This window comes from Hyla sarda, chromosome 11, assembly GCF_029499605.1.
Source record: "Hyla sarda isolate aHylSar1 chromosome 11, aHylSar1.hap1, whole genome shotgun sequence".
Lineage (NCBI taxonomy): Eukaryota > Metazoa > Chordata > Amphibia > Anura > Hylidae > Hyla > Hyla sarda.
This window is the reverse complement of record NC_079199.1, coordinates 93,285,417-93,297,916: the sequence shown is the minus strand read 5'-3', so window position 1 is coordinate 93,297,916 and position 12,500 is coordinate 93,285,417. Positions and strand designations below refer to the sequence as shown.

Here is a 12,500-nt window from a genome sequence, read left to right as displayed (position 1 = left end):
GTTGAAAAACTACAACTCCCAGCATGCTTGACGTTGTAGTTTTGCAACAGCTGGAGGCACCCTGGTTGGCAAACACTGCCTTAGGCAAGTCATGGAGTACCCACTAACCCAGTGGTCCCCAAACTCTGAGCCTCCAGATGTTGCAAAACTACATCTCCCAGCATGCCCGGACAGCCTTCAACCTGAGCTACAATATTGAAGGCTGTCCGGGCATGCTGGGAGTTGTAGTTTGGCAACAGATTTAAAAAAAACTATTTACTAAATTGAACGGAAGCAGATCGGGTGGGATACAAGGGACATAGTCACCTGTGAAACTGCGAAGCCCAAGTTTATTTAGAGAAAAAGGATATGTTTACATTCATAGCAACTTGTAAAACAGGAATCACCGCTGGCATCGAGTGCGACTATAAAATGGAATGTCGGAAAGTCTCAGACCATTAAAAACTAAAAACTTTTCTTCGATAAAAAAAAAAAAAAAAAAAAAAAAGCGCCGCAATTCCGGTGCCGACATATGGTGGTGGTGGTAGGGGGGGGGGGTTTATATTAAAGTATATTGCTAAAACACAATCTCTTATCTGTACATCCAGTTATGTAAGGAGAAATCCCAGTGATTATTCTTTTTCTTGAACATTCTTTATACATTTAAGTGCCGCAACACCGTCATACGTTACTATGCGGGAGCCAACGCTGTCGGCTACGGTATACAATAGAACAGCTGCCCAATGAGAATGGGAAAAAAAAACTAAAAAAAACTAAAAAAAAAAACTAAAAAAAAACCTAAAAAAAAAAAAAACGAGGTCTGGTTCTTATCAATCAGCAATGAAAAGGTTAAATCCGTCACTCTCCAACCTATGAAAAGAAGGTTAATGTGTGTCTGTAAACATGTCCCCCTCCTTCCCAGGGAGGCCTAAAAGGTTGGTGCTCCACACTAACATCACTCTGTATTACCGCGGCCATAGGGATCAGTAGGGATCAGCCCGATCTGCTGGTGGCAATGACGACATCTTGGCTCCTGGATCTGGCTTCTAGACTAGACCTGAACTGGTGCTTCTACATTGGGGGGGGGAGGGGGCCGCCAAGTCTTCCGGGCCTTCTTCTAGCTTAACTCAAACATACGTTGCGAAAAACAAAAAAACTGAACTAAACTGGTTCTTCAGCACTTGAATATTTCAGCAGGATGTATAATACCCAACCGTGATTGTCCCGGGTTTTGTTACTATCCGCCATCTTTTTCACCGCAGCCAGGTCGATGGAACCCACTGAGGCTCAGTGTCCAGTTTGTTGATCAGTCGGAGGAGTTCCTGATAGGCCTTGTCCAGGTCGGTGTTCACGATGGCGGCATCAAAGTAGTGGCCGTTGTTCTGCTCCATTTCTCGCGCTTTCTCGATGATGTCTCTGAGCTCTTCGGGCTGCGAAGGAAATACAAAGAAATGTTATCGACATTGAGGATGTATATTATGACGTCTTCTTGTAAGGCAGAGCGTTCCACACGTTTCATGTTGGTGACACCCATTGTTTGGTGACACGCCCCTCGCTGTATTGTCTATTGCACATGTCTCGTACCGTTATCAGCATTACAAATGAGACTGCTACCCTCTGTGCCACTTCATTCCCACCCATGATCCCCTCTTTGTGCCACTTCTTTCCTCCTTTTTCCCCCATGCCACCCCATTCCCCCCATGCCACTTCATTCCAACCCCATTGAACCCCTCTGTGCCATTTTAATCCCTTATCACCCCCTATGCCACATCATTACCTCTCGAACTCCCCTGTGCCATTTCATGTCCCCGTTATCCACTATGTGCAGTGATACCCCCACTTATGCCTGGTGCCGCATCATTCCCTTTCCCCCACTCTCTAATCCTACCATCACTCACCTGGCCGACAGGCTCAGGTGCAGGGGCTCGTTGTCACATCCTTGTCATGTCCTCTCACTTTGCTCGTCGGTGCAACGTCAGGAGTGTCACTTGTCAGTCCCAGCAGATCACTGATTTTAAAGAGGCCATGGTCCGTGCTGATCTGGAACAGGCCACCAGAACGTGGCCACTTTAAAGGGGTACTCCGGCCCCAAGACATCTTATCCCCTATCCAAAGGATAGGGGATAAGATGTCTGATCGCAGGGGTCCCGTGTCTGAGGACCCCCGCAATCTAGTATGCAGCACCCGCCTGTAAGCACTGCTGGAAGTGCTGGAGGCTCTCAGTGTTATGACTCCTGACCATGGGGACGGAGTATGATGACGTGACGACTCCGCCCCTGTGTGACATCATGCCCCACCCCCTCAATGCAAGTCTATGGGAGTGGGCGCAGCACCCCTGTCATTCAGTGCACGGAGCGAGCTCCACTCCGTGCCCGATGACTGGTGATGACTGGTAATAGCCGTCACGCCTCCTCCCATAGACATGAATGGAAGGGGCGTGGTGTGACGCCACGAATGCGGAAGCTGCAAGCTTCCGTGTTTTGACCACCGCCGCTGCCGGCACGGAGATCACAGGGGATAAGATGTTTCCAACGGAGAACCCCTTTACATCATATTCCTCTGTATACAGTTCAGTGGTGTTCATCACCTACAGACTATGCAAGAATAAAACAATGGCCTCTGACTCGATGTATAGGGAAATGCTGCAGGCGAAATGACAACGCAACGTAGAACATGTCACCTGTCCAGTCTATGGGAGTCTATGGATATATTTGCATGTGTCGGGAACATGTGGTGCAAAATGACTCTGATCTGTCAAAACAAAAAGGTACAGAAAGCTAAAGATACCTACCATGCCAACAAACAGCCATAGAGTAGGGTTTCCAAACCAGGGGGCCTCCAGCTGTTGCAAAGCTGTTAGGACATGCTTGGAGTTGTAGTTTTTCAACAGCTGGAGGCACCCTGGTTGGGAAACACTGTCATAGATCCTGGACCTCACTCAACAGTCTGTGTCTCTAAGACAACATGGACCTTACCTATTCTAACTTTGGAGAAAAACTGTAACTGTACCTTTAAACAATCTAATTTCCTTGTATTAAAGGGCTATTCCAGAGTATTTTTTTTTTACTCTAAGTCAAGTATTATATTTAAAAATCTATTTCAAAACCTTAATCTTTCCATTACTTATCAGCTGCTGTGTGCTCCAGAGGAAGTTGTGTAGTCCTTTCCAGTTTGACTACCGTGCTCTCTGCTGCCACCTCTGTCCATGTCAGGAACTGTCTAGAGCAGGAACAACTCCCCATAGCAAACCTCTCCTGCTCTGGACAGATGGCAGCAGCACAGTCTGAGGTCCGGATGTACATTTTAGGCTGAAGACTTTGGGTCTGCCACAAGTTTTTGACGTTTCCGCAAGTATGCCTTTATCAAGAATAAAACGTCACAAACCATGGTGGACACCAATAAAGACTTTAGCTTAAATCCTACCTGTCATGTCAGGTGACTTTTCAGGATAAACTGTGTGTTTACATGAGAAGCGGCACTAATTCTGGACATTATATAAATTGTATATAGTAATTTTCTGCAGATTTCTGCTCTGCAGACATCATCTATAATTTGTAGGTCTCCCAGAGCTTGTGCCTAGAGCACTGTCCTCCACCTTTCATAGACTTGTATTGCTTGTCTTGATCTCTGTCCTCCCCCCTCCATAAACTTATATTGCTTGTCTTAAAGGGGTAGTCCAGTGGTGAAAAACGTATCCCCTATCCTAAGGATAGGGGATAAGTTTCAGATTGTGGGGGGTCCGACCACTGGGGCCCCCTATGATCTCTCTGTACGGGGGCCAGGCTCGCTGGCCAGATAGCGGGTGTCGACCCCCGCACGAAGCGGCGTCCGACACACCCCCTCAATACATCGCTATGGTAGAGCCAGAGATTGCAGAAGGCAGCGCTCCGGCTCTGCCATAGAGATGTATTGAGGGGGCGTGTCAGCCGCCGCTTCGTGCGTTGGTCAACACGCCCCCTTCGGGGCTGTCGGGGCCCCGTATAGGAGATCGCGGGGGGCCCCAGCGGTCGGACCCCAGCAATCTGAAACTTATCCCCTATCCTTAGGATAGGGGACAAGTTTTTCACCACTGGACTACCCCTTTAAGCTCCTTCCACCCCTCCATAGACTGGTATTGCTTGTCTTGCAGGCACAGGACAAATCTGAGCCAATATTTGAGAATAAGAGAAAGAAGCCGTTTTAAAGTTTTTATATGCCCTTTATCTATGCAGTTTGTTGCTACACAAAGGCTTCTACTCACCTTCGGATTTCTACCTTCTTTCGCCAGCAGTGCCCGCAGCCGCTCTTGAGATGGAGGAGCAATGAATATAATGTACGGCTTTAGATCGGAGTTGCGTAGTGTTTTAATAGCCTGAATCAGGGGGGAAAAAAATAAAAAATAAATTACAACACATATATTTCTTGTGTCTACGAATTACTGAGCACATATGAAAAGCCTAAACTCCACTGTATGCAAGAATGGATCCTGCTTCTTATTTAGCTATAGTGACCAAAGATAAAAATAGCATGAACTCTTCTGTACGGGGGACCCTCCAAAAACTCCAATGTTTGTGCTGGATTCAGGTCACGGCCTTAAAGGGGTACTCCACCCCTAGACATCTTAAAGGGGTACTCCGGTGGAAAACTATTTTTTAAATGAACTGGTGTCAGAAAGTTAAACAGATTTGTAAATGACTTCTATTAAAAAATCTTAATCCTTTCAGTACTTTTTGGCAGCTGTATGCTACAGAGGAAATTCTTTATTTTTTTAAATTTCTTTTTTCGTCTTGTGCACAGTGTTGACACCTGATGCCAGTATCAGGAACTCCAGAGCAGGAGAAAATCCCCATAGCAAACCTATGCTGCTCTGGACAGTTCCTGACATGGACAGAGGAGTCAGCAGAGAGCACTGTGGACAAGACAAAAAAAGAAATTCAAAAAGAAAACAATTTCCTCTGTAGCATACAGCTGCTAATAAGTACTAAAAGGATTAAGATTTATTTTAATAGAAGTCATTTACAAATCTGTTTAACTTTCTGGCACCAGTTGATTTAATAAAAAAATAAAAAATAAAGTTTTCCACCGGAGTACCCCTTTAACCCCAGCATTCATTTAGAGCTTCGGGTTCAGCGCCGGAGGCTCGTGACGCCATGCCCCCTCAATGCAAGTCTATGGGAGGAGGCGTGACTATAGTCACACCTCCTCCTATAGACTTGCATTGAGGGGGCATGGCTGTGACATCACGAGGGGGGCGTGATCGTGACATCACGAGCCTCCTCCCCGCATCGCCAGCCATCCGGCACCGGATGTCTGGGGTGCCGTAGCAGAGATCGCGGAGGGTCCCTAGCGGTAGGACCCCCCCGCAATCAGACATCCTATCCCCTATCCTTTGGATAGGGGATAAGATGTCTAGGGGCGGAGCACCCCTTTAAGACTGGTTCACATCAATAACACAGTAGTATGCTGGGTACCTAAACATTAGAAAGTACCTGAATGTACGCTGTAGTATACACATAGATTTCCATTATGCCTATGTAGTCAAAAACGTATGTGACGTTTGGCCACACACAATGGCATACGATTTTTTTTCTTTTGTGGTATAAGAAAGTTCTGCACCACAAAAAAAAGAAGAAAAAAAAAAGTCTGTTTTTCAGTAGAGTACCCCTTTAAGGGGTTATTCCAAATTGGTCTTGTTTTGGTACAGGATAGCGAGAAAAAAAGTGACCTTTATCCAGGCTCGGAGATCCAAGAGATGTCACAACCAAGTCATGGAGGTGAATATAAGTTCAAAGTTTATTAACAACAACGCGTTTCGGGGTTAGCATACCCCTTCTTCAGATTCACAGATTAGTTGTTTTGGTACATACTTGTTGTGTGTGTGGCACGGATGTGATCTTATCTTACAAGAGAGATAATTCCAGGTCCTATATCACCTCTATAGCTACTTTCTTAGGGAGTAAATGCGGGAAATGTTGTGACTTATCTCCCGGCGTCCTGCTGTGGTATAGATGTTAACCAGCGCTAACCCTTATCAGTGAGACATATGACGGCAATGACCTCCACTGAACTGCCGCCGTCTTGCAGCCAAAAAATATCCAGACCCCTTTTTCTACTCTTTTGCAACTCCTAGTTATGATTTGTGTTATAGACGTAAAGATAAGTTTTCAGGGTGAGACCACCAAGGCCGTGTCTGACCCAAATCTACTGGCAATTCTACAACTAAAGACTTGTATACAGAATAGGTAAGTATAACTGTATAGCAGTGTTTAGCAACCGGGGCGCCTCCGGGCACGCTGGGAGTTGTAGTTTAGCAACAGATCGAGGCACACTGATCTAACGTCTGTTTTAATATTATTATTTATTGTAATTTTATTCTTTTGTAATTTATACAATTTTAAAAAGGAGATCTTTGTACTCATCATAAAATCTCGTTCTCGTAGCCCTCATTGGGGGATACCTATACTGATGGGTAAATGCTCTTGCCACTAGGAGGCGCTGACACTAGGGAAAAAAGTCGGCTCCTTCCTGATAGGATATACCTGCCCACTGGAAGTGAGGTAATCCGTTTTGTCACAAAGCAGTAGGAGAAGCCAACAAAGACATATGTCCGAAGGACCCTAGAAAAGAATCCCGGATAAAAAAAAAAAAAACAAGAACCGGAAAAGAGTATCAGGACAAAAAATGAAGAAATGGGTGGGTGCGGTGTCCCCCAATGAAGGCTACGAGAAAGTGATTTTTACAGTCAGTACAAAAATCTCCTTTTCTCGATCGCTCTTCATTGGGGGACACCTATACTGACGTACCAAAGACATACCAAAACAGTCCCCTAGGGTGGGAAGAACAAACACCAGAGAAAGGGAATCCATCCCGAGACCAAATCCACTCGACCGTAAGGCCTGCGGACGAGACCACAGGCCAGAGAAAACCGAGGCCTAGAAAGAGAGCTCCTGGAAGATCCCCCATGGAGATGGACTGGGACGCCAAAAGGAAGTGACCGTTCTTCGCAGAGACTCTAGACATATGGTCCTCATAGAAAGACAAGAAAAAGTCGACTAGGAAGCCAGAGGGGCCCAAAGAACCAGGAGGGCCAACCTAGAAAAGGAGGTACTCCACAGGATCTTAGGATAGTGGCCAAGACATGGAGACCATTCGGTCATGGGTCCAAGCGGACCAGAGCACTCCGAAGAAACAACCCGTCAGGACGGGAATGGAGGGGGAACAAAAGGGAACCCGGCTCTGACTCCCAGGCTCTGGGCACATGAAGGTTACTCTATAAAGACTGTGGTGTCAGTGTAGCACAACTGACACCGTCAAAGGGAAGGAGAAACACACCCTACCAGGGAGATTGTGCCGAGGGGGGAGAGCAATGGCAGGACCCAAAAAACAGACGGTGGCTAGACCAGCTGTTGCCGAGCCACACATGATAGCAGAAACCCCACAGAGGAGAGGGCCAGGGCTGCCTGAGCAGCAATAAATAACCAAGAAACAGGAAGAGAGCCAGGCTGCTATAATGGGCAGTAAACTCACAGAGAGACAGCGAAAGGCTCTTCTGAATGTGCTCAGTGAAAAACAAGGGCCCAGCCAGATATCCCACCTATAAAGTGGGAAGGGAGAGATGGCTCCATCTCGGTAGTAGAAAGCGACCAGCAAAATAGTTCCCCTAGTAGAGGGGAAAACAAGGGGTGGTCGAGATGAAACTCAGGCACTAACCATGCCAAGCCCCCTGATCCCCGTACCTCCGTGGAAGGGGGATTGTCAAAGTGCACCAAGCACTGAAGGAGCAGGATCATGACGCCCTGCGGCAACGGACAATGTACTGGGTGGACGTAGCCCCCAGGAACTCTGCAAGAACATATCCAGGAACCAATTTCTGTCCCCAGAGGGATCGAAATCCTGGACACTGGAGCTGGATGCAAAGACATGACTACAAATGCACGGAAGAAGCACACACACCGCAACAGACAGCGTTGAGAGGCACCAACGGAGCCAGTCGAGTGTGTAAGCCAACCGAGCAGGAAACTGAGCCACTCTGCACAGGAATCCAGGAAGATACCTGAAGGCATAAAGGGGGGGGGAGCGCTGAACTGTCGGTGAGGCTCCACCAGGCTCCATGCCAGAACAGAGGTGCTCAACCACAGCAGACTTGTGGAAACAAGATTACAGGAAGGTCCCAGGCACACCCCACCGACAGAAGGGAAGGTGGGCTCTACACGTGCCGACACAGACATGGATACCTCACGATAGTAGTGAGGAAGCTAGACTGCAGACACAAAAGGAATCGCAGACATGCAAAGTCCGGCAGTATAAAAGACAGGCTCAGCACTCAATTGTGTGGCACAACCATGCCCCTAGCAGACCAACGTGGCACTCTTTGAAAGGGGAACAAAGAGTGCTGCCGTTGCCCAGAAAAGCCATGGTACCTGTAGCAAACGCCCACACCCCATCTCCCAATGGTGCCCCACACCAGGACTGCTGTCGCAGATGCAAGAGAGACACTTCCTGGAACTTCACATGGAAAATGAGTGACCGGGATGCTGTCACGGGAGCGGCAGGAAAGGGGGAGGTGACCTGGTGGATTAGAAACCATGCAGACAGAGTCTGGCTATATGGCATAGGGCCATGGCCACACCGGGTCCTACATTCAGAGCCACACATTGAAAGTGCGTTACCAGCCTTCAGCCGTGAGAGCAGCAGGCATGCAGAAAGGGACCTGGTAAAGCAGGGAACCCTGCGAACCAGTATATGGAGCAACATGGGGTGACTCACTCAGAACTACACCTCGGCAGTGGGTTACCTGCACTTCCGCCCACGGAGTGGAAAGTCTATGGTAGTTGACTTAATGTAGCAGTAAATCAAGCAGACGACCGTCTGGCTGACCGGATTCCTGAACGCACAGGATCACTCGTTCGAACCCACCCACAGAAAGTGGGGTGCTGGAGTGCGGCCGATCCAATGGGCGACCTGGTGGTGCTGGAGACCATGCAGATGAATGTCTGGCTGACTGGCATCATTCCTGTGCACTTTGCAGGAACCCTCGTCCAGAGTCCACCCACGAAGAAAGGTACAGGAAAACACAGCCAAGCACGTGGCAGCCCAGTGGATAGAATCCCCGTCATCCTGGGAGATCAGGGGAGGCAGAGGAGCCCTGGATTGCATCCCTGTTGCCCTGAAAAGGGTTGACAGGACACGTCGGGTCACTTCTTAGGACACCGTGCCCTAGCAGTGGGACCGTAACTCCTAAAGGGCGACCTAGAGGTGTATGAGATCATTAAGATCATTGTCTAGCTTACTGGCACAGGGTCCCCTTGTACCTATAGCGACACCCTCCTGGACTCGTCCCATTAGAAGAGGGGTACAGGAACTCCAGCCACTTGGCAGCCCCATGATGGTAGACCGGTGGCGGCAGAAACCTTGCAGACAACAGCCCGGCTTATGAATAGAGTACACCCCCAAGTGCTGGCCAGTGACGATAAGGGGACAACGGCCCAGATGAAATAACACTGTGCCCTATTGTCGCATATGGAGGGGCCTGGGGCCATGGCTAGTATCCCACGCCATCCTGGGAGATCGGGGAAGGCTAAGGAGCCGCAGATTGTACCCCCCTTTGCCCTGCACAAAATCCATTGTACACGCCAGGCCACTCCTTCGGACACCACTTGTTAGCAGTGGGAGCCGTAATTCCAGCCGTGGATGCGGCAACCATGTGATGAGTGAATGGCGGCAGAGGAAACCACGCAGACCACTGTCTGTGGTATTGGGTCCAGTCCAGCCCACTAGCCACAGATTCCGAAGACCTATAAAGACCTGTGGGCGAAAATTGGTACCACTGTGGTTTCCCAGCACCCTCCCAGAATAAAGACCACACAGCGAAAGGATGCGGATGCATCTGCAAGGGCATCCCACTGGTGTCACGCTGTGGGGAAGGGGCTGGAATGCGGCTGTGGGCGTGGCAGACATCTCATGGCAGAAATAACATGCACAATATTCCTGAGCTGGCGAGGAGACCTTTGCCTCTTCAGGTAATAAAACAGGGTGGCGGAAGAAAATAGTAAAGCAGCCCTGCCAAAAAAATAATTTAATATATGGTCCCCAGACCGGAATCCCAGCAAGATTAAATTGGTAAAAACAGACATTACAACAAAAGGGCTGCAATAGCTGTCTGCTGCCACAAGGGGAAGCGAAACAAGGGACCAGAAAGTAGGGGCAGCAATCTACTGAATGGCCACAAGAGGGGGGGGAGGGGGGGGTAAGAACATGGACTGAGAAACGAAAGATTTTTTATTTAATTAAATTTTTTTTATAAAAAGAGCGCAGGAAGCAGGGAACTGTGCATGGACCGTGAGGCAGGAACCTGCCGGACCCCCGGGAGAGAAGGGCCAAGAACTGCTGACAGAGCGCCCCCACCCGAGCCGAATGGCAGCTCCCGTTGTCCAGGCGCTCAGCCTCCCGTCGCCCCGGGAACAAGGTGAGGGGAGAGGGGCGGATGTGTATATTGGCGCCAATGAAAGGAAAGTGAAAGTGCGGGCAGCGAAAAAAGGTGGCCAGCAGAGCAGAGCAGGAGGTCTATATATGTACAGTACCGCTGTGGGGCAAGAGAATGAGCCACCACACAGCCCACCGAGGCCCCACACCCGAGAGCCTCAATAAAAAATGTCAGGGGTATCCCCCGATGACAAAACCCCCAATAATCCTTAGGATTAACCCATGACAGGGTAAACGGTTTTGGCCGGGAGGCTTGCTGCAGGCGTAGTGCTGCCGGTAGCGTGACCAGAAGCCACGAGGTTGGCCCAGCACAGCCACGTGTAATAGCGGCAGAGGAGCCGGCGTAGGGAAAAGGGACCCCAGGATGGAGAAACCCTAGCAGAGTACAGAAGGTGAGGGGAGGGGGGGGGGGGGGTATGTCGCTATAAGGGGTTGATGGCCCATACTCTTATGTTCCGTGCCCCTTTGTCGCATATGGGGGGGGGGGAAAACAGGTAGCGCCATGCTCCTGAACCCCCACCTAAAAAAAGGAAACAAAAGGGAGATCGAACCTAACTACACAGCCCGTACTAGAAAATAATTAAAAAAAGACCAGGTCTGGGGAGCTCCCTGGATTAATGCTGGGAGTTGTAGTTTTGCAACAGCTCGAAGCACCATGAATAGGAAACACAGTTATAGTGTCTGTTTTAATATATTTATTTATTGTAATTTTATTTTCTTCTCTGTCTTTTAAGCTCGTCAGACCCCTGCTATCACGTCGCAGGGTCTTATGAGCACCCTGATTTCATGCTGGGAGGCTTAGTCTTGCTACAGCTGGAGGCACCCTTGATGGGAAACACTGTTCTACAGAATGCTGACCAGTAGCAAATACTCAACTAGAGTTTGCAAGGCTAAAAGTGCAGACATCCCCCCCATCACATACCAGGGTGGTAACTCCCACTCATTCCTCCTTACCCATCAGGTAGGCTGTTTATATTAGCAGCTATGAGACTATAATATCCTGCCTGACAACTGTTTTTGTGAAAGCACAAGAGTCATGAATTTCCAAAGAATCCCATTATTACTCCGTCAGTGTGAGCGGACCGCGTACGGGGGCTGGCTATGTGTCACCTACACATGATGGAAAGAATACAAACTATAATGAAAGTTACATTCCATGGAAAGAGGGCAATTCCAATAATAAAGCCAAGTCATACCCAGGCATGCTGGAGTCCCTCAATACCAACCGTACTGGGGTCATGCCCTGAAGAGGTCATTTCACATTTATCACCTATCCACACAATAGGTAAAAATAATGTAACCCCCAGGACCCAAATGATCACTAGAAAGATCCTGAACCCACAGCTTTTCTTACTGCAGGGATGTGTAGAAGCTTTATTCCCTGTTTTCTGGTAACCCTGATGACACTAGTACAAAACATTGGAAGAAACATGTTGGATAGTAACAATCATCAGGGGCATTGTATTGCAAAACTACAACTACACATTGTAGTCTTGCAACATCTAGAGGGCCGCAGTATGGAGACCACTGATGTAGGGTAAGCACAGCCTCATTCAGCAGGGGATTAAAGGGGTATTCCGGCCAAAAACATGTCTGATCGCAGGGTGGCCCGCCGCTGGGACCCGGCGCCCCCCGCAATCTCCATGCAGCACCTGCATTCTACGCGGGACCTGCGTCTCCAGTTTCGGAAACCTCCGGGTTTCCAGGACTGGTGAAGTGACGTCAAGCCGCGCCCCCTCCATTCATGTCTATGGGAGGGGCGTGACAGCCATCACGCCCCCTTCCATAGACATGAATGGAGGGGGCGTGGCGTCACCTCCCCAGTCCTGGAGGTTTCCGAAACTGGAGACGCAGCTCCCGGGTGCTGCAGGGAGATCTCGGGGGGGGGGGGGGGGTTGTTGGCAGGGGGGTATATCCTTTGGATAGGGGATAAAATGTTTTTGCTCGGAATACCCCTTTAAAGTGTATTGGTCATTGCCAAAAACTTTTGACATGTCACAGACACTTAGAAGGTAGAGGAGATCAGTCCAGCAAGCATCCTGTTCAATGAATCTTAAGCT

The 12,500-nt window shown here is 48.9% G+C and overlaps 1 protein-coding gene across 3 annotated transcripts in view; it reads right to left on the bottom strand.

Moving 5' to 3' along the window:
* Positions 1-299: 299 nt before the first annotated feature.
* The window catches only part of PALS1 (protein associated with LIN7 1, MAGUK p55 family member), a 106,207-nt gene continuing 94,006 nt past the window's right edge, over positions 300-12,500 (bottom strand). For all 3 annotated transcript variants that reach the window (XM_056547102.1, XM_056547100.1, XM_056547101.1), the window contains exons 13-14: positions 4,220-4,330; positions 300-1,409 (exon numbers count right to left, since the gene is read on the bottom strand). In XM_056547102.1, coding sequence (XP_056403077.1) covers positions 1,233-1,409; positions 4,220-4,330 — 288 coding nt within the window. In that variant the 3' untranslated portion in view covers positions 300-1,232. The remainder of the gene's footprint in view (positions 1,410-4,219; positions 4,331-12,500) is intronic.